The sequence below is a fragment of the Mustela nigripes genome, chromosome 17, assembly GCF_022355385.1.
Source record: "Mustela nigripes isolate SB6536 chromosome 17, MUSNIG.SB6536, whole genome shotgun sequence".
Classification (NCBI taxonomy): Eukaryota; Metazoa; Chordata; class Mammalia; order Carnivora; family Mustelidae; genus Mustela; species Mustela nigripes.
This window is the reverse complement of record NC_081573.1, coordinates 1,652,842-1,677,788: the sequence shown is the minus strand read 5'-3', so window position 1 is coordinate 1,677,788 and position 24,947 is coordinate 1,652,842. Positions and strand designations below refer to the sequence as shown.

The window sequence follows — 24,947 nt, the reverse complement described above, 5'->3', positions numbered from 1 at the left end:
GGGAAATTTTGAGGTGGGTCCCCTGCTGAGCCTGTCTGGACTCAGCCAAGGGGACACTGGGACCCTTCCTCCATTCCTTTGCTCAAGCCTCCTTGCCTAAAAGTAGCCTCTACAAATCTTACAGTAATTCAGTTGTTTATGTATATCTACTGTATTTCCAAAATCAGATTTATATTCTGAAATCCTGTTTTCAGCCCAGTGGAAACTCCAGTGATGTGTCCTTTGATGTGCATTAGGCGCTGATAACGTTTGTTTCCATTCAGCTGATGGGAACTTCTTTTATTGGCTTGGTGCTGTCTGCCGGATCCTCCCCTGAAATGTTCCTATTTTCCTTCCTGTCATTTGTAAGGAACATGGGATACTGAGGAATATGCAGGAACTGTGGCATTTCAGGTGTAAACTTCTTTCTTCTGTGTTTCGCTTGCTTGTAGGTTCGTTCTTTCTTTCATTCTTTCTTTTATGCATTTTCTCAGTTGTGAGATGGAGAGAGCACATGAATGAGCACAGGGAAAGAAGGAGAAGCAGATTACCCATTGAGTGGGGAGCCCAACTGAGGGTTCCATCCCAGGAGTCTGGGATCATGACCTGAGCTGAAGGCAAACCCTGAGCAACTAAACTATCTGGTTCCCTCTTGCTTATAGTTTCTGAGGAGGAAAACAAAGTCAAAAGAGATGTGGATAAAATTCAATTTCCTTCAGCTTCCAATCTCTTGATAAATACCTGAGAAAAACAGAGTGGGACATTCCTCAGGGAACTCACAAATGTCTCAAGGTTAATGTTTTGTTGGATGCAAAAAACAGCCTTAGCTTGACAGTATACCTCCAGGATCTTGTAATTCCACTTTAACAGATGAAAATTCCTTTGGAAACTCCCTTGAACTCTATTCCCTAAATGTAGCTTGGCCATGATCCTTCAAGCTTGTGGCTCTCTGGTAGATATCTGGAGGGTCTCCTGACTAAAGGGTTACTATACAGTGACTGGCCTCATCAAAACACCAGCTGGGAGGCCCTGAGGGTCCTGGAAACTTGCTTCCAAATTCCTTAAAGCCTCCTGCTATCCCTCACCCCCTCCCCATCTGAACGCGTAGTCACTGCTCACAACCTTCCTCGTCCCTTGCATTAGGACCACAGTGTTTGTACCACGGGTATATCAACAATTCCTTCATCATTCACTCCAGAACCCCAATATTTCACATCAGAAACATGTCTAGAATTGCTTGACCATTGGTTCCTCTCCCACATCCCAACATTTTGCACTGGACAAGGAGGGCTGTCACCTCTGTGTCTTGGATAGAGTTGACTTCTGAGAGTGAAAGGAGTGAAAGTTCTCAACCAGGCAGCGCCCTGCCCCATAGGTTTTCTTTCTTCCCACACTCATATCACGGAGATGAAAAGGTCATGTCTGGTTCTAGCTGCTGACACTTTCTCTTCATCTTAGGGACCATCTTAGGGACACACTTTGTCGATGGTTACTTGGTGACTGTGGTATTTGTTACAGGGACTGCTCACCTTCAGGGATGTGGCCATAGAATTCTCCAAGGAGGAGTGGGGACGCCTGACCCACACCCAGAGGCAACTGTACAAGGATGTGATGTTAGAGAACTATGGACATCTCCATTTCTTGGGTAAGGAAGACTCCTTCCAGGTTTCTAAAGCCCCACACAGGGTTTTGTCACTTCCTGTGAAGACTGTCTCTTGGGAGATTTCTCTTGGAATGACTGGATTCCAGATACAGGCAGAAAGGGAAAAAAGTAGGGCTTTGTGGATGGAGAGACAAATCTTCATGATGTTTCCTTTTCAGCCTCAGCTCCTCCTTCCTCAAGGCAACATCATGGCTTGTGAAGATGAGTGGCAGTTTTCAACTTTGAGTGACATAGAATAGTGCTGCTTACATCTGAGACTGAAATATACTTTTCTTATTATGTCTGCTACTTGGAAGTGGAGGTCAGGATGTGAACATTGGAAATGCCTTCGGTGTGTTCTAAATGGACTGTTGGGCAACAGCTTTTGGGAAACCATTTTCTAAAATTGTCTAATATCATCTCTACTCTACTGAACACAAGACTCATGGGAAGTTAGAATCAGCAGCAATAGTCATTTTCCTTTTTCCTCATAAACAGGTCTCCTCCTGTCAAAGCCAGACCTGATCATGTTTTTGGAGCAAGAGAAGCAGCTCTGGGATGTGAAGAGAAAGGAGTCTGGAGGCTTCCATCCAGGTAGTTGGGAATGAATGAGGCAGATGACAGAGGGGAGGTCCAAGTCTTAAGGAGGAAGGTAGAACTTAAGCTGTGGTTCGGGTAGCTCTCCTTGAATGAAAATCAGTTGGAGACATGTCCGGTTTTATCTCTCTCTCTCTCTCTCTCTCCCAGAGGGACATCTGCTCTCCAACATTATCAAGTTCTTTCATTCTCTAGGGAATCTCCTTCAGCTCCAGTGATGATCCAGCATATAATCATTTATAATTGGAGGCGGAGGCCTCCTTAATCTCCCTCCATTGCTATGAGGACCGTGGGGAAGTCATCGTATTTCTGACGACCTCTACGCTAAAGTCTTTGTAAATTCTGGTTTTCATCATGAGATAAGCAGTCAGGGGGTTTGGTGCAGAAATTCCCAGAACACTTGAGACAGATTTCTTTTTTTTTTTTAAAGATTTTATTTATTTATTTGACAGAGAGAGATCACAAATAGGCAAAGAGGCAGGCAGAGAGAGAGAGGAGGAAGCAGGCTCCCTGCTGAGCAGAGAGCCCGATGCGGGACTCGATCCCAGGACCCCGAGATCGTGACCTGAGCCGAAGGCAGCGGCTTAACCCACTGAGCCACCCAGGTGCCCCTTGAGACAGATTTCTAATGTTCTCTGGCTTATACTTTCTAATGTTACAGAGGCTTTAATCTTAGGCCTACAAAACTGAGATTGAGTAACTTCATCAGTTAACAAAGCACCGCCCTAAGATGAGAAAATACTGCTTTATTTCCCTTCAAATGTTCTTTTTTTTTTTTATCCTTTCTTTCTTTCTTTCTTTTTCTTTCTTTCTTTTTTTTTTTTTTTTTTCATATAGTTATTTCCACTCTTTGAGTTTGGTTCCTCAGTGGTGAGATAGTGTAATAATGTCTCTCTTGGTTTCCTAGAATTCCTACTTGACAAATGCTATTGGGGAACTAGCACATTTAGAACTTGAACTTGTAGCCTTTTATAAAGTCTCATTTATTACCTTATTTTTTAATAATTGCATCATGATTCTGTCTTCTGTGAACTTCTTGTGACTTTGTCATATGTGTTATCACTTTCTGATTAATTCTATATGTGATTTAGCTCAATATTTTATACATCAAATGTCCTGATATGACATGTGCATGTGCTTTTTAAGAAGTGAGTTAGACTGTTAGTAAAATTCCCATATATTTTGTTTAAAAATTTTATTTGAGAAACAGAGAGAGAAAAAAAGTGAGTAGGGAAAGGGCAAAAGAAGAGGGAGAAGCAGACTCCCTGCTGAGCAGGGAGTCCAGTGTGGGGCTGGATCCCAGGACCCTGAGCTCATGACCTGAAGTGAAGGAAACTGCTTAACTAATTGATCCCCACAGGTACCCCAAATCCCAATGTTTAGAAAATCATCTTTTCAGTAATGTGATGTTATTTCTGGGAAATTAATAATGAACTTTTTCTTCCACATTCCTCAGAATGTATCAGAATTCAACCCCAAATATTAATTTCATATACAGTGTCTCTCAGCATATTTATCAACTTTCACGGTATTTATTTACTGAGAAAAGAAGATGTTGTTTGTTTCCTCTGTCTTACAGAATGAATTACAGGGTTACAATCTGTGCAGGAGGAGGAGTGTATTAATAATACAGTATTTCTTTCAAGTCTTTTAATTGCTCATAAAATTTTCATTTATAGCTTTTTGTGATTGATTTTATTTTATTTTATTTATTTATTTATTTTTATTTGACAGAAAGAGATCACAAGTAGGTTAGAGAGGCAGGCAGAGAGAGAGAGGGAAGCAGGCTCCCTGCTGAGCAGAGAGCCCGATATGGGACTCAATCCCAGGACCCTGAGATCATGACCCGAGCCAAAGGCAGTGGCTTAACCCACTGAACCACCCAGGCGCCCCTGTGATTGATTTTAATGAGAATTCTTTACGATGCTCTAGTCCATGAAGACATGCCAATCAAATGCTGTTTTTCATGGGTACATGGACACAGTTTTAAATTATGGTTATATTGAAGTTTTCCTTTTCTGTCATACATCAATGTTTTATTTAAAATTTCATGGGTCAAGTTTTGTCTTACTCTGGTATGGTTATTTCCTAATAATGTGCTGCTTCTCTCTGGCTCATTCAAGAAAGTTAGGTAGGTGTAGATTTGGTTTTATCTGTGTATGTTGTTATAGAAAGAGAATTTTTCAGCTCAGTATATTTCAAGAACATCGAAGTATGCCTCAAAAAAGAATGACCTTCATGCTTTTTGCTGGTAAATTTTGTGTGTCTTTGTCTTGTGTTTGTATGTCACAGATACATACTGTGTGACCCCTACTTTTTGTCTCCTTGGTGAGTGATCAGTGAATGTTGTACTGTTTCTAGGTGAGTGGTTGTCAACATAGAATTCATTTCACCATGTATTTGTGGGTGAATTTTTATTCTCTCTGCATGAAAGAAAGACTGTTTAGAATTCAAAGTAATTTTCAAACATTTCATACTTCTGTATCATGCTTTGGTATGAAATATGAAAGATAGATTTTATCTGTAATTGTAAGATGAATACCCATGATATGCTTTGGTACCTTTCTCATTGCCTTTTGTGTCTTCTGGGAGTATTTTCCTTGTGGTTACTTTAGAGATTCCTTAAAACAACATTGTTGTAAAACAAACCATTTCAACCTCTGTGTTGGGTACAAAGAAGATTCTTTCTCCTGTCTCTACCCCTGCACCCACTTTGTTAACAGTCACACATTCTTTTATGTTGTGTACTTTATGACCTACTTTAATGATTTTTATACTTTTTTTTTTTTTAAACAATGCTCTGTAGCAGAAATAAACGTGACTGGTGTCTCATTACAACACTGCAGGTTGGTGTAATTGTCTACATATTTATTCAGCAGAGAGCTTTGTGTCCTTGTGTGATTGCAGTTCCTGGGTAGAATTCCTTTTATTTCTTCAAGAGAATATTCCTTTAATGGTTCTTTTTGTCTGTTTGTCTCCTTGGATAGATCTACTGGTAAACGTAGAGGGGTCTTGTCTTGGGAATGTCTTTATTTCTACATCTGTGGAAAAGAGTTCTGCCCAATAAAGTATTACTGGTGGTAATTTTCGATCTTTCAGTACTTGATTGCATTATGCCGGCCCCATTCTTGTTTCGACTCCTGGGAATCCCACTGCTGCTGTTCTGGGAGCTCTTGCATAAGGCGAAGTACATTTGCCATGCCGTTCTAAAAGTCCATTTTCATTTGTGGTCTTTGATGGATTAACTACATGTTATCAGTCCTCCCATTCTTTGTATGTGGTCTGCTGTATATACCATAGTTTTATAAGGAAGTAATTTGAGGAAATTGAACATAAGGCAATCATAGGGAAAAGACATTTACTGTAGTGCACTGGAGTCATCAAGATAAACTTGTCTGGGTAAGTGGACCATTATTGATGAAAAGCACGTTATTCATTGGTTAACTGTATTTGTTAGTAGATCTGGAAGTATTCAGGGGCAGGTCGATCTCCAGAGAGGGATCAGTATTTTCAGTGTGATTCTTTTTTTTTTCTTTTGACTGTATTTTATACATGCAGATGGATGTCCAAACAAAACCAGAGTAGTTGGGCACCTGGTTGGCTGAGTGAATTAAGACTCTGCCTTCAGCTCAGGGCATGGTCCCAGGGTCCTGGGATTGAGCTCCACATCAGGCACGTTGCTTGGTGGGGAGCCTGATTCCTCTCTCTCTCTCTGCCTGTCTTTCTGCCTACTTGTGATCTCTCTCTCTCTATCAAATAAAGTTTTAAAAATCTTAAAAAAAAATAAAAAGAGAAAGGCAGAATGGCAAAACTTTCATCAGATAAACTAGCCTTTTTAAGTTTTGGTAGAGATTGTATTTTCTATAGATCGCTTCAAGATTTATTGTTTTTCAAATATTCCAGTGAAGGAACATGGATGCATTTCCTAGTTATTCATTCTTTGATTCTTTCACAGTATATTACACTTTTCTTCTTTCTGGTTTGACCGCTACCATTATATTAAATTGGAAGAATTTGGGGGGGGAGGGGGTTTGCTCAAAATATATGATGTGTCTGTTTTGGGAATTGTTCCTTGTTGTGTAGAAACAAAACTAATTTTTACATGTTGGTTTGTGTACCAGTTTTATAAAATCCCTATGAGTTTCAACAGGATTAAAATCATAAGCATTGGGCACCCGGGTGGCTCAGTTGGTTAAGCGACTGCCTTCAGCTCAGGTCATGATCCCAGGGTCCTGGGATCGAGTCACGCATCAGGCTCTCTGCTCAGCGGGGAGTCAGCTCCCTCTGACCTTCTCCCCTTTCATGCTCTCTCTCACTGTCTCTCTCTCGAATAAATAAATAAAATCTTAAAAAAAAAATAAGGATTCCCAGGAGAAGCAATGGCCGTGGAGCAGGAGGATTCTAGACTCATGTGTCCTGACATGAGTGCCACTAGGCAACTGTCAGGTTATCCTAAATGACCAGACATTGGGCTGAGGAGTGACGGAACAGATTGCCAAGTGAAAGGAGAGAGTAGGCCACATGGATGATGGCATATAATGTGGAGACATGTTTTAGGGAGGAGAGGAGTATAGGATTTTGGAGGGCAGGAAGCCCTGGCTGTGCAGTAGGTGTCATGAGAGAGGAGCACTCAGGGGATGCCTAAGGAGGTTTCCCAAAGCCATTGGCTTGGAAAGGGAAAAGGGCTGAATTTCATGAGTTCCTGGAACCAACACATCTTAAAGCCTGGAGGTTTAATGGTCAGCAGGTTTGGATGGGATAGAACCAGGAGGGCACTCAGGCGCTCCCGGACAAAAGGTTGGTAAACAACCTGGGGGCACGGAGTTTGGAAACATTCATCTGAGGAACACCTGGGGTGCACAGTGGGGAGAGTATTCAGTAGTCTAGGAGCACATTCCTGAGAGGAAACATTCAGTGACATGTGGCTTCCAAAATATGGGATCTCTCTCCTGTCCTGTAGATAAAGCAGAGCCCCACTCAGTGAGGAAACTGGCTGGCTGCCTTGCTTACACCAGTCCCTACCCTATGTGATCTGAGGGGACTGTTCTTCTCAGTGAGGCTTTCCTCAGGCTCAGCAAGGTCAGCCCCTGCCCACATCACATCTCCTGAGCAGAGATTCTGCAGGTTCGCAGTCCCGGTGGAGTTGATGTCAGGTCTCCTTTCACAAGCAGAGCAGAGCTCACCTAGTCCAAACTGGCCACATTCAGGCCAGGGACCAAACACTGCCCGTAGCAGGCAAGGAGAGCCCCTGAAGACCACTGTTCTAAAGGATACAGCAGGACACATCACTGACTTTTCTAATGGACTGAGGAAGGTAGAGAGTTAGACAAATGCTAAGATGAAAGAATTTATCCCAAAGAAAAAAATTAGACCAGGGCAGAAGATACAAGGGAAACAGATAGTAGTAACCGTAGAATTTAAGTCAACAATCAGAAGGATATTCAAAAGGTTGAGAAAAGGATAGTGAGAACTTTACCACAGAGGTAAGAGTTAAAAAAATAATTGGGTGCTTGGTGGCTCACTTGGGGAAGCCACTGACTCCTGATTTCTGCTGAGATCTTGATCTCAGGGTCCTGGGATCGAGCCCCACATCAGGCTCATTGCTCAGCAGGGAGCCTGCTTCCCCCTCTCTCTCTGCCTGCTTCTCTGCTTACTTGTGAACTCTCTGTCAAATAAATAAAGGAAATATTTTTTAAAAAATTATAAAAATCAGACATAGATGAACAATGCAGTAAGCGAGAATAGAAACAGGTTTGATGTAAGGGTATGCTGGAAGCAGAAGAATGACTTTGTCATATGGAAGGGAAAATATAAAAATTCAGAGTCTGAACAAAAGCCAGAGGGAGAACAATCATGCATCACAGGATTTATTTAGGAAACTCATTGACCCCATCAATGATAGTAAAATTCCTAGGTCTTGGGCTTTTCTGTGCTGGTAGAGTATTGATTCCAAATTCAACTTTCATACTTTCTATTGATCTAAGGAGATTTACCTTTTCTTTGGTTCTTGTTTAGTAAATAAGTCTTTATAACTTGTCCATTTTTAGGAATTCTCTAGTTGTTTTTTATTTGTTGTTTTGTTTGTTTTTTCATAAATTTCCCCATTAATTATTATATTGGTTTATGGAGTTAACACATTGCCAGTTTTATTTATTTTATTGATTGAAATGGGCATTATTTTCTGTGTTCTATTAGTGTTCATCTTGTATTTTATTTATTTCAGATTTTTCTTTATTTTGTTTCTCTACTTTCATCCTAGTTTCTTCCTTTTTTAGTTCTTCTGGTGGAAATTAAGTTGGTTTTTTTTTTTCAACATTTTTCTTAACTTTGTATTGTATAACATGAAGAAATTGGGAAATGGAAAAACTGGCAGAAATAAACAATACAAAAAATGACCAAAACAGTAAAGAAAATTAAAATGATGATTTTTAGGGATTTTTTTATGATTTTATTTATTTATTTGACAGACATCACAAGTAGGCAGAGAGACAGGTAGAGAGAGAAGAGGAAGCAGGCTCCCCACCGAGCTGAGAGCCCTATGTGGGGCTCCATCCCAGGACCCTGATCATGACCTGAGCCCAAGGCAGACACTTAATCAGCCCTATTTTTAGGGTCTATAATCATGTCATGTGTGAACAGAGAGAGTTTTACTGTTTCTTCTTCAGTTTATATTCCTTTACTCTATTTTTGGTTGCATAATTGTTCTGTCCAGAGTGTCCAGTACTATACTCAAGGGCAGTGGTGGGGTCACTTCATTACCTGCTGATCATAAAGGAGAAGCTTGCAGACTGTCCCTACTGAATAGGTTAATTTGCAGCTTTTCATACATCTGTGGCGTTCATAAGGTTGAATAGGTTTCCTTCTTTCTCTGCTTTGTTTATAACATGACATGTCCAGTGTGCCCATATTTGTATTCTGCCTCACTTAATATGATCATGTCTTTTTTTTTAAAGAGTTTATTTATTTAAATGACAGAGATCACAAGTAGGCAGAGAGAGGAGGAAGCAGGCTTCCTGCTGAGTAGAAAGCCGGATGCAGGGCTTGATCCCAGGACCCCGGGATCATGAACTGAGCCAAAGGCAGAGGCCTTAGCCCACTGAGCCACCCAGGCACCCCAATCATGTCATTTTTTATCTTCATTCTGTTATCGTGAAGTCTTCAAATTATGGTTTTTTATATGTTGGAGGGCCCTTAATTCCTGGACCGTTTCCCACTTGGTGATCTTTTGTAAAAAGGGAAAAGGTGCTGTTGATTCAGATTGCTATTTATTGTGGGCTTCGAGTGAATATTCCTCATAGGCAGTAGTTTGTAAACTTTGTAGTGTCTTCGTCTGGCTTGCATGAGCTGGTAATGCTGGTGCCACAGAGAGAGTGTTCTGCTAGTTTCCCTGATCATCACTCCTTGGAAATGTTTGAAGAGATTTGCAGTCCTTTCTCCTTCAGTGTCTGTTTGAATATCCAGTGAATTCATCTGGCACACAATCTTTGTTTGTTGGATTTTTTCTTTTATTCCTCTTTCATTCGGCTTCAGGGTTGCAGATCGGTTGAGATTTTTTTGACTTTTCTGAAAGAGGGAGTGGAAATTGGTTATACCTTTTTTTGAAATTTATACTTGTTTTTTAGTATCAATTTGTGGGCAATGATTATCCATTGTTGCCTCTTATAATTACTTTGATTCCTACAGTCAGTTAAACTGTGTCTGCTTTCACTTCTTCACCAGTCATTTTAGTCAGTTTTTTCTCTGTTATTCTTAATTTACTTCTTGGTCTGCCAGTGTTCATCTTTTCTGACAAACAGCTCTTCCTGTGGTTGATACCTTCCTATTTTTCACTGCACTCTATTTGGTTCAGTTCAGTTTTGTATTTCAGTATCCATTGTTCTGCTAGTTTTGATCTCATGTGACCCTTTTCCTGATTGTTAGAGATACAGGAAAGTGATTTGTGCTACACCATGACCATACTGCAGAATTCTCTATTAGACTCTGTGCTCAGTATGTTCTGTGCCATGTTATGTGTCCATGGAGAAATGAAGTCCTGATGACTCCTTCTCAGCCATTTTTCTGACATTGTCTGATTGACTTGATGCTTTTATATTAGCAGTCATCAGTATATTCTTCTGAATGTAGTAAGTGTAATGGTTTTACTTTTATTTGGTATCTTTCAGCTCTATCTTCACATGACACTCAGAGTTTTCTGCTAAAGCGGAGCACAGAAGGTTCTTTCCAGAAAGTGTCAATGCACAGATACAAACATAGTGCTGTTGAGATTTTACACTTAAGCACAGACTGGGACAGTGATGGGGAGAGTGAAGGGCATCAGAGAAATCCTGGACGATACACGCAAACCAAGGCAATTGCCCTTAATGAGAATCTCACTGCCCCAAATGGTGAAGGAAATAAAGTGCTGTGGAAAACCTCGCTTTTTAAGTCAACTGTTTCTGCAGAGCAGTGTGTTTCTGTCAGCACAAGCTCCAATCAAATATTCAATCATAGCGATTTGTGGACAGACTGTTCGGAACATCTGGAAAGTAACCTAGCCCAAGCTGAAAATAATAATTTGAGCCATTTGGAAGATAGGATTGGCCTGAACTTTCAGTCAAGTATTTCTGATCATCAGAGATTTAGAAATGAAGAACAAAGTGCTCAGTGGGATCCATATGAGACAGGCTTCACCGAGGAGTCCACCCTGCAGAATGACCAGAGGGTTTCCACTGGAGTCAGAATTGCTCAATGCACTGAATCTCAGAAAACATTGAACCAGGGCTCCAGTGTTCACAGATGTCTCAGGGCTAGGTTTGCAGAGAACCATCATGAATGTGATAAATATGGGGAAGGCTTTCATTCAAACTCTAACCTGAGTATACATAACAGTGTACTTTTGGGAGACAATCCTCATAAAGATAATGAATGTGGGAAATCTTGTAACCAGTCCTCCAGTGTTGGTGATCATCAGAGAATTCATGAGGGAAAAAATGCATTCAGTCCAAATAAACAAGGGACCATGTTTACTCGGTCAGTAAGTCTAAAAAGAAATGACATAGTTCCTAGGGGAATGGAAACCTACATCTTTAAGGAATGTGGTAAATCCTTTGACTGCCAATCAACACTGTCTCAACATCAGCGAATGCGTACTAGAGGAAAAGTATACAAATGTGAAGAAGGTGGTCAAACCTTTAAGGACTGTTCATCAATAAATGGACATTTGCAGATCTGTACTGGAGAGGAAAATTACAAGTGTAATGAAAGTGCCAAAGTCTTTAAATCACACTCAAAACTTACTGAACATCACAGAATTCATAGTGGAGAAAAACCTTACCAGTGTCAAGAATGTGGCAAGACTTTTAAGCATAATTCACACCTCAGTCGACACAGCAGAACTCATGCTAGAGCAAAATGCTATAAATATCAAGAATGTGGGAAGGCCATTAATGGGAGCTCAAGGCTTACTCAACATCAGAGAATTCATATTGGGGAAAAACCTTACCGGTGTCAAGAATGTGGCAAGACCTTTAAGAATAATTCACACCTCAGTCGACACAGCAGAACTCATGCTAGAGCAAAACGCTATAAATATCAAGAATGTGGGACGGCCATTAATGGGAGCTCAAGGCTTACTCAACATCAGAGAATTCATATTGGAAAAAAACCTTACCAATGTCTAGAATGTGGCAAAGCCTTTAACCACAGGTCACCCTTCATTCGACATCACAGAAGTCACACTGGAGAGAAACGTTACCAATGTCAAGAATGTGGTAAGGCCTTTATTGACAGTGGTGCCCTTGTTCGACATCACAGAATTCATACTGGAGAGAAACCTTACCAATGTCAAGAATGTGGCAAGGCATTTAACGTGCACTCACACCTCACTCGACATAACAGAACTCATACTAGAGCAAAATGCTATTAATATCAAGAATGTGGGAAGGCTATTAACTGAAGCTCAAGCCTTACTCAACATCACAGAATTCACACTGGAGAGAAACATTACCAATGTCAGGATTGTGGCAAGGCCTTTGTTGACAGCAGGACCCTTACTCGACATCACAGAATTCATACTGGAGAAAAACCTTACCAATGTGAAGAATGTGGCAAGGCCTTTACCCATCTTTCACAACTTACTCGACATCACAGAATTCATATTAGAGAGAAACTTTATGTCCAGAATGTGGCAAAGCCTTTAATGAAAGCCCAACCTTTACTCAACATCACAGAATTCATACTGGAGATAAACCTTAATATCATGAATGTGGCAAGCGTGTTAACCATAGCTCAGCCCTTATTCAATATCACAGAATTCATACTTGAGGGAAACCACATCAATATCACAAATTTTCAAAACCTTTATAATCACTCAATCCTCACTAATTATCATCAAAATTCATACTAGATAGAAAGCTTACCAGTGTACACAATGCAATAAAAGGAGCACCTGTGTGGCTCAGTCGGTTAGGGTGCTCACTCCTGCTCAGGTTATGATCCCAGGATCCTGGGACCAAGCTCCTCATTGGACTCCCTGCTCAGCGGGCAGCGTGCTTCTCCCTCTCCTCCTGCCTGACCCTCCTCACTACTTGTGCTCTCTCTCCATCTCTCTGTCAAATAAATAAATAAAATCGTGAAGAAAGAAAGAAAAAAATGTGAGAAAAATCGGTTAAGGAGTGCTCACCCATTCATGCCTATGAGAGAATTTATATCAGATGATAACTTCAGAAATAGAACCAGTGTGGCAAGGTTTTTGTCCAGCATGCACGCCTTCTAAACAGAGAATTCATACTGGAAAGACACTGGATGGATGTGGCCAAACCTCTAGCAGGCGCACAATCCTTACTGCACGTCACAGAATTCACACTGCAGAGAAAATTATGAATGTAATAAATGTGAGAGAGTGCCTATGGACAGCTCTCTCTTCACTCCATATCAGAGATTTCATATAGGAGAGTAAGTGTACAAATACTAAGAATGGGGATGCCTGGGTGGTTCAGTGGGTTAAAGCCTCTGCCTTCGGCTCAGGACATGATCTCAGGATCCTGGGATCAAGTCCCGCATTGGCTCTCTGCTCTGTGGTGAGCCTGCTTCCTCCTCTCTCCCTCTCTGCCTGCCTCTCTGCCTATTGGTGATCTCTGTCTGTCAAATAAATTTTAAAAATCTTAAAAAAAAAAAAATACTAAGAATGTGTCTGCCTTGTCAGTTGGGACTCCCAAGTTAACATTGTAGTTTTTTATAGGAGTAAATGTGTGAAATGTAAAGCACATAGCCAAGCCTGTAACTGGAATTCAATGCTTATTCAGTATCTCAAAATGCATATTAGCTTCAAACCCTTGGAACATCATGAATGTGGAAAGACCTTCATTTTGGTATACATTTGGAGTAAACACCAGACAGTGTGTTATAAAAGTAAATTGAAAAATAGCAATGCTTTAAAACTAACTAAACATCAAATGCCAATAAATGTTACAGAGATCAAGCCAATGGAATACATTATTCAGTCTATTCAGAAATTAGTCTGTATGAAAATAGTCATATAAAAAGAAATCAAACACTTAGAAAAATGTATGTGGTATTCTGTTGAATGGATTAGCGGATGGACTTTCACATATGTATGAGGGATTTCAATATTTTTAAAAATTTCTTACATTGACCATATTTGAGATTTGTGACTAAGAATATTAATGTGTTTTCCCCTGAAATCACTCCAGAAAATTTCTCTTTTCCCTTGGGTGTGTAAGACCATGTTGTTGATTCTTGCTACGTTGAAGATACTAGATGTCCTGCTCCATTAAGTAGGACTCATGCGTACCTAATTTTTCATGGAAGAGGACCGTGTGATATATAACATAGAAAGTACATCTCAGTGGAGATGGTGCTTACGGTTGATAACACTGGTGTTAAGATTCCATGCGATAGGTGTTCAGAGCACACACTTCTGCATGTATTGACACTAAAGAACTTCCTCAATATTAGAAATAGGAGGTTTTCCTAATTGTTCTTTAAGGAAAAAGAGGTAGCCAACCAGTAAACTACTAAAGTATCTTCCTACATGCAATCATTAGAGAGTATGACTTGATGTGCTTAAATGAGGAAATCCTGACATGACTGAAAGAGGGTAGCTAACTCTTCCCTACAATGCCATACTATTGAACATACACATTTCTGAGGAGTAAGTATACCTCTGTTGTGAAATTTTTGGAAATAGGTACTCCCACATCCTTCTTGCAACACTTGAATGCTTTTGCACATGCATATTTTGTATTTTGAATGGTGACAATAGAGTGGATTTGAAAAACATAACTTAGTGTATGTGTGAACATAATATATTTTCATTAATAAAACACTTTTTTAACATGGATATGGGTGTGTTGTGAATGATGTGTTATCCTCCGTTTAGTGTTCATCTATCTCTTTGAGGGTTGTAGGGTGCTGATCAAGTCAATCACCTGTTTGATACTGGAGTAGAACAATAAACCTAGGAATCCATTCGGTCGTCTGAAGGTTTAAGGGATATGTGATTATTTTTCCCCTAGTCTATGCTGTGATTTTCTCCTCTTTGTGAATAATATTACAGTGGATATATTACTAAGGTATGTAACATAGAGATATTGCTGGTGTTTTAGCTCACATACTCCATGATACTGCTACTTGGCATTGATTTTGTGTAGCCAGCAGTTTTGCAGGGCCCTTGCACTAATAGGAGCCCTTTTCACTAGTGCATTCCCCAGTCAGCATACTTCAGGGTTACAAGTTAGTGGAACATCTCATGACATCTGCACTCTGTCCTTGTAAGCCACCATCTCTCCTTTCTCCCAGTGCTTTCCTTCCCAGAGAAGACTCCCCCTCCCACAGCACTTCCCTAAATCTGTTTTAGTCAGAATGGCATCTTCTGGTCTTGGACTTGGGACACTCTAGCACTGCACCATGGCCCTAAATGAAGGTATGTGTTCCACATCCTACATTGAGTGTTGTTTTGATGTGACTATGAGGTACACATGCGCATATGACCATCCCATGTGTGTCATAGATACCCCATAGGAAAGAGAAATCTACCCCAATAGGAGTGATGACATAGCCCAGGGAAGAGAAAGAAAATATTTAAGCTGAAGAATTAGAATGTAGAGGAGGACAACTATCCCTAGTTGCCTGTGACTCCCTAGATGTAGAAAAATAACTTGTATTTGTTTTATGACCTACTTACCTTCAGATCTCCAGTTGTATTCGTGGTCATTTTTCTTTCCACCTATGTAGGCACTACAACCATTCTTTTTTGACTATATTATTAATATAGTGTCCTCAAGAAAATGCTTAATTGAGATTAGACAGATGGAAAGCAAATCAGTATTAATGCAGACATTAATGCAGACAATGTGGGATGTGAATCTAAGTAAAAATTTGAGGAAGGCACCATCCTTCACGAGAAAGACAGGATTTATTAAAAGGAAATGTGAGGAACTCTTATCCACGTTGGGAGGGACCTGGAGGTGGCTCCCTTTAGTCACTGCAAAGGCACAGGAGCTCTTTCTCGTGTCATCTGATGAATATATGTTATGGGGAAAAGAAATGAAACATGTGAGTTTCTCAGTAGTAGGGAAGTCCTGATTTATCCTGATGATTCGATTGACCTCCTGTGTCTTCCTGAGGACTAATGCTGTTGGATGTCAGTGATTATTCTACTTCCCCTGGCTAGATCCATGACAAGGGATGGAGAAGGGTGTTGGATGATGCAACCACGTGGGCAGCTTTAAGACATCACATGGTAAAATAGTTGTTTGAGCTGAAGAAGTCTTCTGGGCAGTGGCGTAGGGTGGATGAGCAAGACATGTGCTGTGGTTGCTTCCAAGCCCTGTTTCCCAGGTAGTTAACCACAGTCAAGGTCAGATCTGGTGTGGTTGGGTGATCTTCAGGGAAGCTGCTTCACTACTGTGAGGGACTTGCCTCCCTTTTCTCAGAGCCATAATCAGTGTAGTTCTAGGGGTGCCTGGGTAGCTCAGTCATTAAGTGTCTGCCCGAAACTCAGGTCATGAGCCCTGCATGGTGCTCCCTGCTCAGCAGGAAGCCTGCTTCTCCCTCTCTCACTCCCCTTAATTGTGTTCCCTCTCTGTCTCTGTCTGTCTCTGTTGAATAAATAAAATGTTAAAAAAATAATTTAAAAAAAATAAAGAAATTGGTGGAAACATTTATAGTCTATTACGGTATGCAAGAGACCACACCCTTGAGCAGGAATTATACAACCACCTCCTTCAAACAGGAAAACTGTAGCTCTTAGGGGCTCTAGGGGTGGGTCAATGAAGGGTCTCACTTTGACTCAGGTCATGATGTTAGGTTTCCAGCACAGCCCTGCCGTGGGCTCCCTGCTCAGTGGTGACTTGGTTTGTCTCTCTTCCCCTGCCCATCACAACCCACACACAGGAAAGCCTCTCTCAGTCTCTCAAAATATTAAAAAAATTAAAGTGTAGCTCTTTTTCAGCAGAAGTCCCACACACGTGCTATTTCAATCAACTTACTACGTTGTACCCTAAAATATTACATAAGTTCTTCCTGACCACTGTGCTGAAGGATCCGACAGTTTTCTGATCCAGAAACCCAAGCTGTATGTTACCCTTTGAAAAGGCAATGCAGGGGCACCTGGGTGGCTCAGTGGTTTAGGCTGCTGCCTTTGGCTAGGGTCATGATCTCAGGGTCCTGGGATCGAGCCCTGCATCGGGCTCCCTGCTCCACAGGAAGCCTGCTTCCCTCAATCTCTCTCTCTCTCTGCCTGCCTCTCTGCCTGCTTGTGATCTCTGTCTGTCAAATAAATAAATAAAATCTTAAAAAAAAAAAAAAGAAAAGGCAATGCATACAGGATGAGTTTTGATGGGAATGGAATATCAGCATTATTCAGGAGGCAAGCCACTTGGAAAAAAGAAAGACTCATGTTCAAAAATCAACTCCAGGGACGCCTGGGTGGCTCAGTTGGTTAAGCAGCTGCCTTCGGCTCAGGTCATGATCCCAGCGTCCTGGGATCAAGTTCCACAGGCTCCTTGCTCAGCAGGGAGCCTGCCTCTCCCTCAGCCTCTGCCTGCCATTCTGTCTGCCTGTGCTCGCTCTCTCTCCCTCTCTCTCTGAAGAATAAATTAAAAAAAAAAAAAAATCAACTCCAGGGGCACTTGGGTGGCTCAGTGGGTTAAGACTCTGTCTTCAGACAGGTAGTGATCTCAGGGTCTTGGGATCAAGTCCCGCATCTGGCTCTTTGCTCAGTAGGGAACCTGCTTCCTCAACTCTCTCTCTGCCTTGCCTCTCTGCCAACTTATGATCTCTGCCAAATAAATAAATAAAATCTTAAACAAGCAAACAAACAAAAAAAGCCTCCAAGGATTTGGCCAGGCCTTCAGAATTTTAAAGGAGCTTGAGGACAGTGAATCAGTAGGAGAGAAGTGGGGCAGTCTGATACAGTTCATGATCGCCTGTCCACTCACTGTGCCTCCTAGGGACCATAGGGAGGTGCTTGGAGGTTGTGTATGGGTTCCCAGGGGTGGTTGAGCCAGAAGGCGGGATTACCAGTCTTTCTTGTAAACAATGTGTGATGTATAGATGTACAAAGAAGGGTTTAGTCCATCATTCATGGAAAGGTACATCCCGAAATTTAAAGACTATTAAGTTCGCCAAGGCAGGGTTTCAATTTAAATTAGAAAACGGTCTTTTAGGTTTGTCCTGTGTTACAAATGCTATTATTTCCTTCTGCTGTGATGCTGAGATGTATATATTCATATACATATACACATACACATACGTATATATGTAAGAATCAATTAGATGGAGGACCTTTATTAGGAAAAGAGATGATCATGATGTGGGAAACCAAGGCAGAAGAAAACATACCTACAGGTCATTGACATGTCCTTGAAACAGGCAGACTGACATTCCTTCAAGGACTCAACTGCCATGATGTTAATAGGTTGCTAATGGGAAAAGACAATCCTGACCTGAACTCCCTAACCTCCAGCAGGATCCTGTAAGTCTACTTTAACATATAACTTTTTTTGGAAATACTTTCTTTTCCTCTTTCATTTCTTTCTTTCTTTCTTTCTTTCTTTCTTTCTTTCTTTCTTTCTTTCTCTTTTTTTCCTCTTAACCCTGCTAGCTACTTATTGGCAATCATCTCCCAAGCAGATGGCCCACCGAGACACATCAGAAGGGTCCCATGACTAAGCTTTTTTAGATGGTAATAAATGACCTTTTCCCAACTACTGCTAGCCCCCTCAAGGTCCTAAAACCTTGCTTCCAAAATTCCTTAGAGACTTCTGCTATTCCAAACTCCCTCCAACTTGAAAGTATGTAGTGGGCCATGCCTCATGACATAGTGCAGCTCTTTCTGCCCCCAGGTCCTGTCCCCATGCTTTCATAGAACACCTCTGGCACCAGAGACATCTCAAGAATCCTTTCCTTGCCATCAGCGTCAAACCCTAATGCTCTTTCCTACATGGATACTGGAGATTAACAGTTTATATCACAAAGAGTTGCCTACCTGTAACAGACACAAGAAAAAATGTTCATCATCATTAGCCTTCAAGGAGATTCAAGTCAAAACCACATTGGGATACAACCTTACACCAGTTAGAATGGCCAAAATTAACAAGACAGGAAACACCAAGTGTTGGAGAGGATGTGGAGAAAGGGGAATCCTCTTACACTGTTGGTAGGAATGCAAGTTGGTGCAGGCATGTTGGAAAACAGTGTGTGGAGATTCCTTGAGAAATTAAAAATAGAGCTTCCCTATGATCTTGCAATTGCACTCTTGGGTATTTACCCCAAAGATACAGACATAGTAAAAAGAAGGGCCATCTGTACCCCAATGTTCATAGCAGCCATGACCACGGTCACCAAATGTGCAAAGAGCCAAGATGACCTTCAACACACGAATGGATAAAGAAGCTGTGGTCCATATATATAATGGGATATTATGCCTCCATCAGAAAGGATGAATACCCAACTTTTGTATCAACATAGATGGGACTGGAGATTATGCTGAGTGAAATAACTCAGCAGAGAGAGTCAATTATCATGTGGTTTCGCTTATTTGTGGAACATAAGGAAGGACATTAGGAGGAGAACACTAAGAGGACATTAGGTGAAGGAGTGAAGTGAATTGGGGGAAATCAGAGGGGGAGATGAAGCATGAGAGACTGTGGACTCTGAGAAAGGAACTGAGGGTTATGGCGGGGGATTGGGGGTTTGGTGAGTCTGGTGGTGGGTATTAAGGAGGGCATGGATTGTATGGAACACTGGGTGTGGTGCATAAATAATGAATCTTGGAACACTGGGGGGAAAAAACTGCAAAAAAAAAAAAAAAAAAAGAAAGAAAAGAAAAGTTGCCTTCCTTGAGGACAAACATTGTTTCATAAACATATCGTCTTTCCTTTCTCCTCTGAATATAATCCCTTCTTTGGAAATTCTAAATCGTACCTCTTCCTTCATAAGTCACAGTGACACAGAAGTGTCACCTCTTTGAGCCTCACCTTTCTCATTCATATACTTAAGAACTTGTTTTTTTCTTGTGAAACTGTCTGACATCATTGAGAACAGCACAGGAAAAACAAATTTTCCTCTCCTCACATTCATTCTGTTGTGTGAACTGACCTCCACACTGCAGACCCAGAACAGAACATGCAGAGAGAGCTGGAGAACAAGGGCAGTCAGAGCTTCATTGCTTTTCCTGCCAAGAAGGCCTCAGCAGATCAGGGCCATGAAACCTGCAGCCCACCCAGAGGAACAGGCTGGGGGTTTGTAGGGAAATACGGGATAATTGCCGATTTCCCGAGGAATTTGTCCGTGTTGCCAGCCATGTTCATCACGTCCTCAGGGTGGGGGTTTCTGAATCACAGGGCTGAGGTGAGAAGAGGTTTGTGGAGAAGAGAAAGGTTACTTATTTGGAAATGGAGTCCCACTGAAGCATTAATTGCTTTTATGTTTGTTCAACCTTATGCCTTCCAAGTGTTTTTCATTTCAGTGACCAAGACAGCTGTTGTAAGAAGACTGCATAGTTTACAGTGAGAAACCACTCAGTGTTTTCTGGAAAGGCTAAAATAAAGAAAAAATATAACATCAAATTTTCCTGAGAATGCTGAGAATTAGAATTCTCGTATATCCCCGATGGGAGGGTAAAAAGAACATGCAGTGTGGAAAACTGTGTGGCAGGTCCTTATGAACAGAAACAGGTACTGGAGGGGAATATTTAGTCACCCAAAAATATGTCTCCTTGGCCTGAACATTATTTTTGGTCGGTTTATTTTGAATCAAAGGAAGATAAAGGAAAAACTCTTAACTCCTGTGTTTACTTTAAAAGAAACATTTGCATTTTTACGTGTGTTCGGTGTGTAAGCTGTCTCCCTCTGTGTAGCAGAAAGAGAAAGAAGGAACCAGTCTCCAGAAACTCTGATGGTGGAGAAGGCAGGACTCAAACTCTGCTCCCAACCCCAGCCTTGGTTCCCCTGCTTGGCTTGGTCACCTCCCCAGTTCCCTCCCAGCAGGGTCACCTGTGGAGTTTCAGAAAGGATCTTCTCTGTGGGCTTCCCCCTCAGATTCTGTCAGTTGGTTTGGGCGAAAACAACACTGTTGTGTTAATTAAGGGCTCAGGTGATTGTCAGCGGCGCCAGGGGGGAGCCTGAGGACTTCTGAGAATGGATTTTTGGCTCTGGTCCTGGAGAGGTGACAGGGTCTCTGCTCCCTGAGTCTGGGAGGGTCAGGTCCCTGCAACCCGTGGTTCTGATGCTGACGCTGAAGTTGTGAGTGGCAGTGGCAGGGGACCCCTCCCTCCCCACAAAGCAGGTGAGGAAAATGCAGGGATGGGTGTCCTCCTGGGAGCTCACAGTTTCTGAGGGGCTCCGGACACAAAGGCCTGGGAAGTTGGGCCTTTTCTGCATCTCCGAGTCCTGCCCGCAGCTGAGCGGTGTGAGGAGATGGAGCTCTGTTGCTGGGTTTCAGGGCATTTTCTCCTGATGCAGCTGTGATTCCCCCCAGATCCCTCGTGAGGACGAAATCTAGAGGTAGAGGCGAAGGCAGAAATGGACGGCTCTCAGGTGAGCCTGGTGTCCCCGCAGAGCCATGTCCTTGGTTTCTCTGCAGACCCTCGAGTTTAGAAGCTGCAGATGTGGATGCCTTGAGTTCCGGTGCTTCTTGCTTCTGCATTCACCTGTTTTTAAGATCTAGTCAGAAGTGATAACTCACAATTAGGTCTTTAGAATGCTTCTCTATGTCCGAGAGCCTTCTGTCCTGTCCCCAACCTAGCTTCGATAGGGCATCAGCCGTTGTCACTTTGAATTAAAGTCCTGTGAGGATTGACAATATTCCGTTGGTGGCAGATCCAGAGGGGAAGGTGTGGAGTCCGAGAATCCTGTGGCTGATGAGGTCTGGTCCTGGGATGTCAGTGGGGGAAATCATTTCTCATTCGGGTTCCTCTGGATTCTCAATCAACTGTGTGCAGCCGGGGAGGAAGGAAATGCGGACATAAGCTCGGTGGGTATGAGTCCAGAAAAACTTGGAACGTTCTTATTCTAAAAACGGATGTGTGTATGTCTTCATCTTTAGCACGTGAAAGAGATACTCTGTGTAAAATGCACTAGAGGAGGTTGCCTGGGGCCTCAGTCAACTAAGGTTGTGATGAAGTTTTAGAACCTAGGTGAGGTTCGGTGGGCTGAGGTCCGGAGTTGATGACCAAGAAAGAATTCTTGAGACATCTTTGGTGCAAAATGGTGGTTTATTAAAGCACGGGGACAGGACCCGTGGGCTGGAAGAGCTGCTGCCCCGGGTTGTGAGGGATGGCAGGTTATATACCTTGCGGTCCGGGGCGGGGTGGGGGGGGGGGGGGGGGGATGGTGAAGGGATGGGAGGTTTCAACGGAGTTTGTATATGTTAAATAGGGCCTACAAGGAGCAAGGAGGAGGCCTTGCTCTTGTGTCTTGATCAATGTCGTCTTTAGGTCAGCCATTAATCATCAAGATAGTTGGGAGATTCTTGGTGGGGTGTTAAGATCCTGCTATCATTTACATTCCCTTTTACCTCAGCCTCCTCCAGTAATGTTTATGATGGGGAGGGAGACATTAGGGCTTGAGGAACTGAGAGTTATTTGCCTCTGGAAATTTGGGCTATTGATAAGGTAACTTCACTGTTTGTAGATCTCCAGGACATTTGTCGAGCAAGGGAGATTCCTGTCTTGCAGGATTGTGATCTCTGCAAGTTAACTATTTGTTTATCATTCATGGTAGTCAGGGTGCCTGAGTAATGCTACACATATTACGGAGGGGAGCGGGTACAGAGGGGGGTGCAAGGCGCCAGCTTTTGCTTTGTCTTCAGCCAGCCTCGTGCTCCCTCATCAGCTGGACTGCTGATTGCCGCTCAGGTCAGGATCTCTGGGTCCTGGTTTGGTATCCCGCTTCTGGCTCTGTGCCCAGAGGGGAGTCCGCCTGACATTCTCTCCCACTCCTGCCTGCATCCATCTCCTCTAGAATATAAATCAGTCTTGGGGACTGAGGGTGTTTCATTTGGTTAAGAGTCTGCTTTCTGCCTCCAGCTCAGGTCATGATCCAGGGGTTTGGGATTCAGCCCTACATGGGACTCCTAGGTGGGCAAGGGTCCTGCTTCAGTGTTTTCTCTGCTGCTCTGCTTGTTTGTGCTGTCTCTCTCGCTCCCTTTGAATTAAATACAGTCTTTGTAAAAAAAAATTATTTATTTGTAAGAGAAAGAGTGAGCACACAAGTAGGCTGTGCTGTGGATAGAGGCCAAAGGCTCCCTGCTGAGCAAGGATTTCCACCCCCCCCACCCCCCCACCCCGCCCCTGCAACGTAGGAGGTGTTCCCAGGACCTCCTGTCTTGGCCTGAGCAGAAGGCTGATGCCCACTGACTGAGTCACCCAGTTGCCCCTATAAATAGAATCATTAAAGAAGATGAAAATGAAAATAAATCTTAAAAATTAAAAGAAAAGAAAGGCATAAAGTAGTTATTACTAGCACAGTGTAATGTCTCTGTCAGTCAGACGTGGTTCCATGATTGGCTGGAAGCCTGTTCTGCAGGGCTGTTGGAATTCCCCTGAGGCAGGACAAAGGCTGCAGAAGTTTCCTGAATACCAGAGATGAGCAGGCAGGAGGGCACAGGAGAGTCTATCTGAAAGGGGGGGGGGGTGTTTCTTAAAGCGGGAAAGAAGGTGAGGAGTTCTGGGGAACGAGGAACTTGCTCCTTTCTGCTCACTGTACCTGGTTGTCAGAAGCCAATTAGTTCCTTAGCCTCTTGGGAATTTTGAGGTGGGTCCCCTGATGGCCCTGTCTGAACTCAGCCAAGGGGACACTGGGGCCGTTCCTCAACTCCTTTGGTGAAGCCTGCTTGCCTAAAAGCAGCCTCTACAGAAGGAAAGTGATTGATTTGTGTATGTATAGCCACTGTATTTGCATACTTAGATTTACATTCTGAATTCCTGCTTTCAGTCCACAGGAAAATACCAGTGATGGTGTGTCCTTTCTTGTGTATTAGGCACTGATATCAATTTGTTTCAATTCAGCTGATGTGAACTTCTTTTATTGGCTTGGTTCTGTCTCACAGATCCTCCCCTGTAACGTTCGTATTTTCCCTCCTGTCATTTGTAAGGAACATGGGATACTGAGAAATATGCAGGAACTATCGCTGTTATGCCCCAATAATTGGTCCGTGATTAAAGGAACCAGACTGATATAAAGCGACGGTCAAGCATGTAAAGTTTTTTTCCAGCGAGATAAACACAACACCAGGCAGAGTGGGTGCAAGGCAAGATTTATTAAAAACACTCCCGGCGAAGTTTCAGGGCCCAGGTGAAGGGGAGCTGAGAAAGTTGCACGGGAGGAGGTGGGCACCCTCGGATGAGGTTCCATGACTCTGGAGAGCAGAGTGGCGGAAGTCACGCCCAAGGCAGGGAGGAGGGGGCTTTTAAGGGGTCTTGGGGAAAGCTCAGGGGTCTTTTGGCAAGTTTCCCTTATTCGGATATCCCGCCTGCTTGTCGAGGTCCCATTGGTCCACAGGAGACCGGGGCGGGGTTCTAAGATTCCTGCTTGGGCCTTTGTTCTCCTGTCTGAGCTCAGGTCTTGTGGCAGGAACTTTTGCCATCTTTAGTAGCCCTTCCTGCCAGCCCAACAAAGCAAACCTTTATTTTGCGCCAAGCATTAAGAATCTAACAGAACGGGGACTCCTGGGTGGCTCAATTGGTTGGACAACTGCCTTCAGCTCGGGTCATGATCCCGGAATCCCGGGATCAAGTCCCGGATCGGGCTCCCAGCTCCGCAGGGAGTCTGCTTCTCTCTCTGCCCTTCTCTTCACTCATGCTCTCTCACTGTCTCTCTCTCAAATAAATAAATAAAATTAAAAAAAAAAAGAATCTAACAGAACGTTCGGGGTCGCACCTCTTACAAGAGAAGGTGACCCTTCTGTTTCACAGTCTAGCTTTTAAGGGCAAAGGCCATGCGGTTGGGCCTGGCCACACACAGGTGACCAATGAGATTGAACTCCACAGTGATGCTAGGTGACCAATTGAGTTACAATTTACCCTAGTAGATGTACCCAAATGGTAGGGGCCCCTACTCCTTGGTAACCAGGGAAACATTATGCAACCCACTACTGATTGGATGTCTCCACCTGGCCTGACCCACCCTTGTATCTGGGCTTTGTTAACTGAGCTGGTTTCCAGGACTTGTTTTTTTTTTTTTTTTTTAATTTTTTATTTTTTATAAACATATATTTTTATCCCCAG

General features: G+C 42.6%; 1 protein-coding gene across 4 annotated transcripts in view; it reads left to right on the top strand.

The window, feature by feature from the left end:
• LOC132005178 (KRAB domain-containing protein 5-like) overlaps window positions 1-24,947 on the top strand; it is a 45,483-nt gene that overhangs the window by 10,306 nt on the left and 10,230 nt on the right. The window contains exons 3-5 of one of the 4 annotated variants that reach the window (XM_059382026.1): window positions 1,498-1,624; window positions 2,120-2,215; window positions 10,381-14,560. In XM_059382026.1, coding sequence (XP_059238009.1) covers window positions 1,498-1,624; window positions 2,120-2,215; window positions 10,381-12,122 — 1,965 coding nt within the window. In that variant the 3' untranslated portion in view covers window positions 12,123-14,560. Of the gene's footprint in view, window positions 1-1,497; window positions 1,625-2,119; window positions 2,230-10,380; window positions 14,561-24,947 lie in introns of those variants that run through there. The other 3 variants (XM_059382028.1, XM_059382029.1, XM_059382027.1) reach the window with 3 other exon arrangements.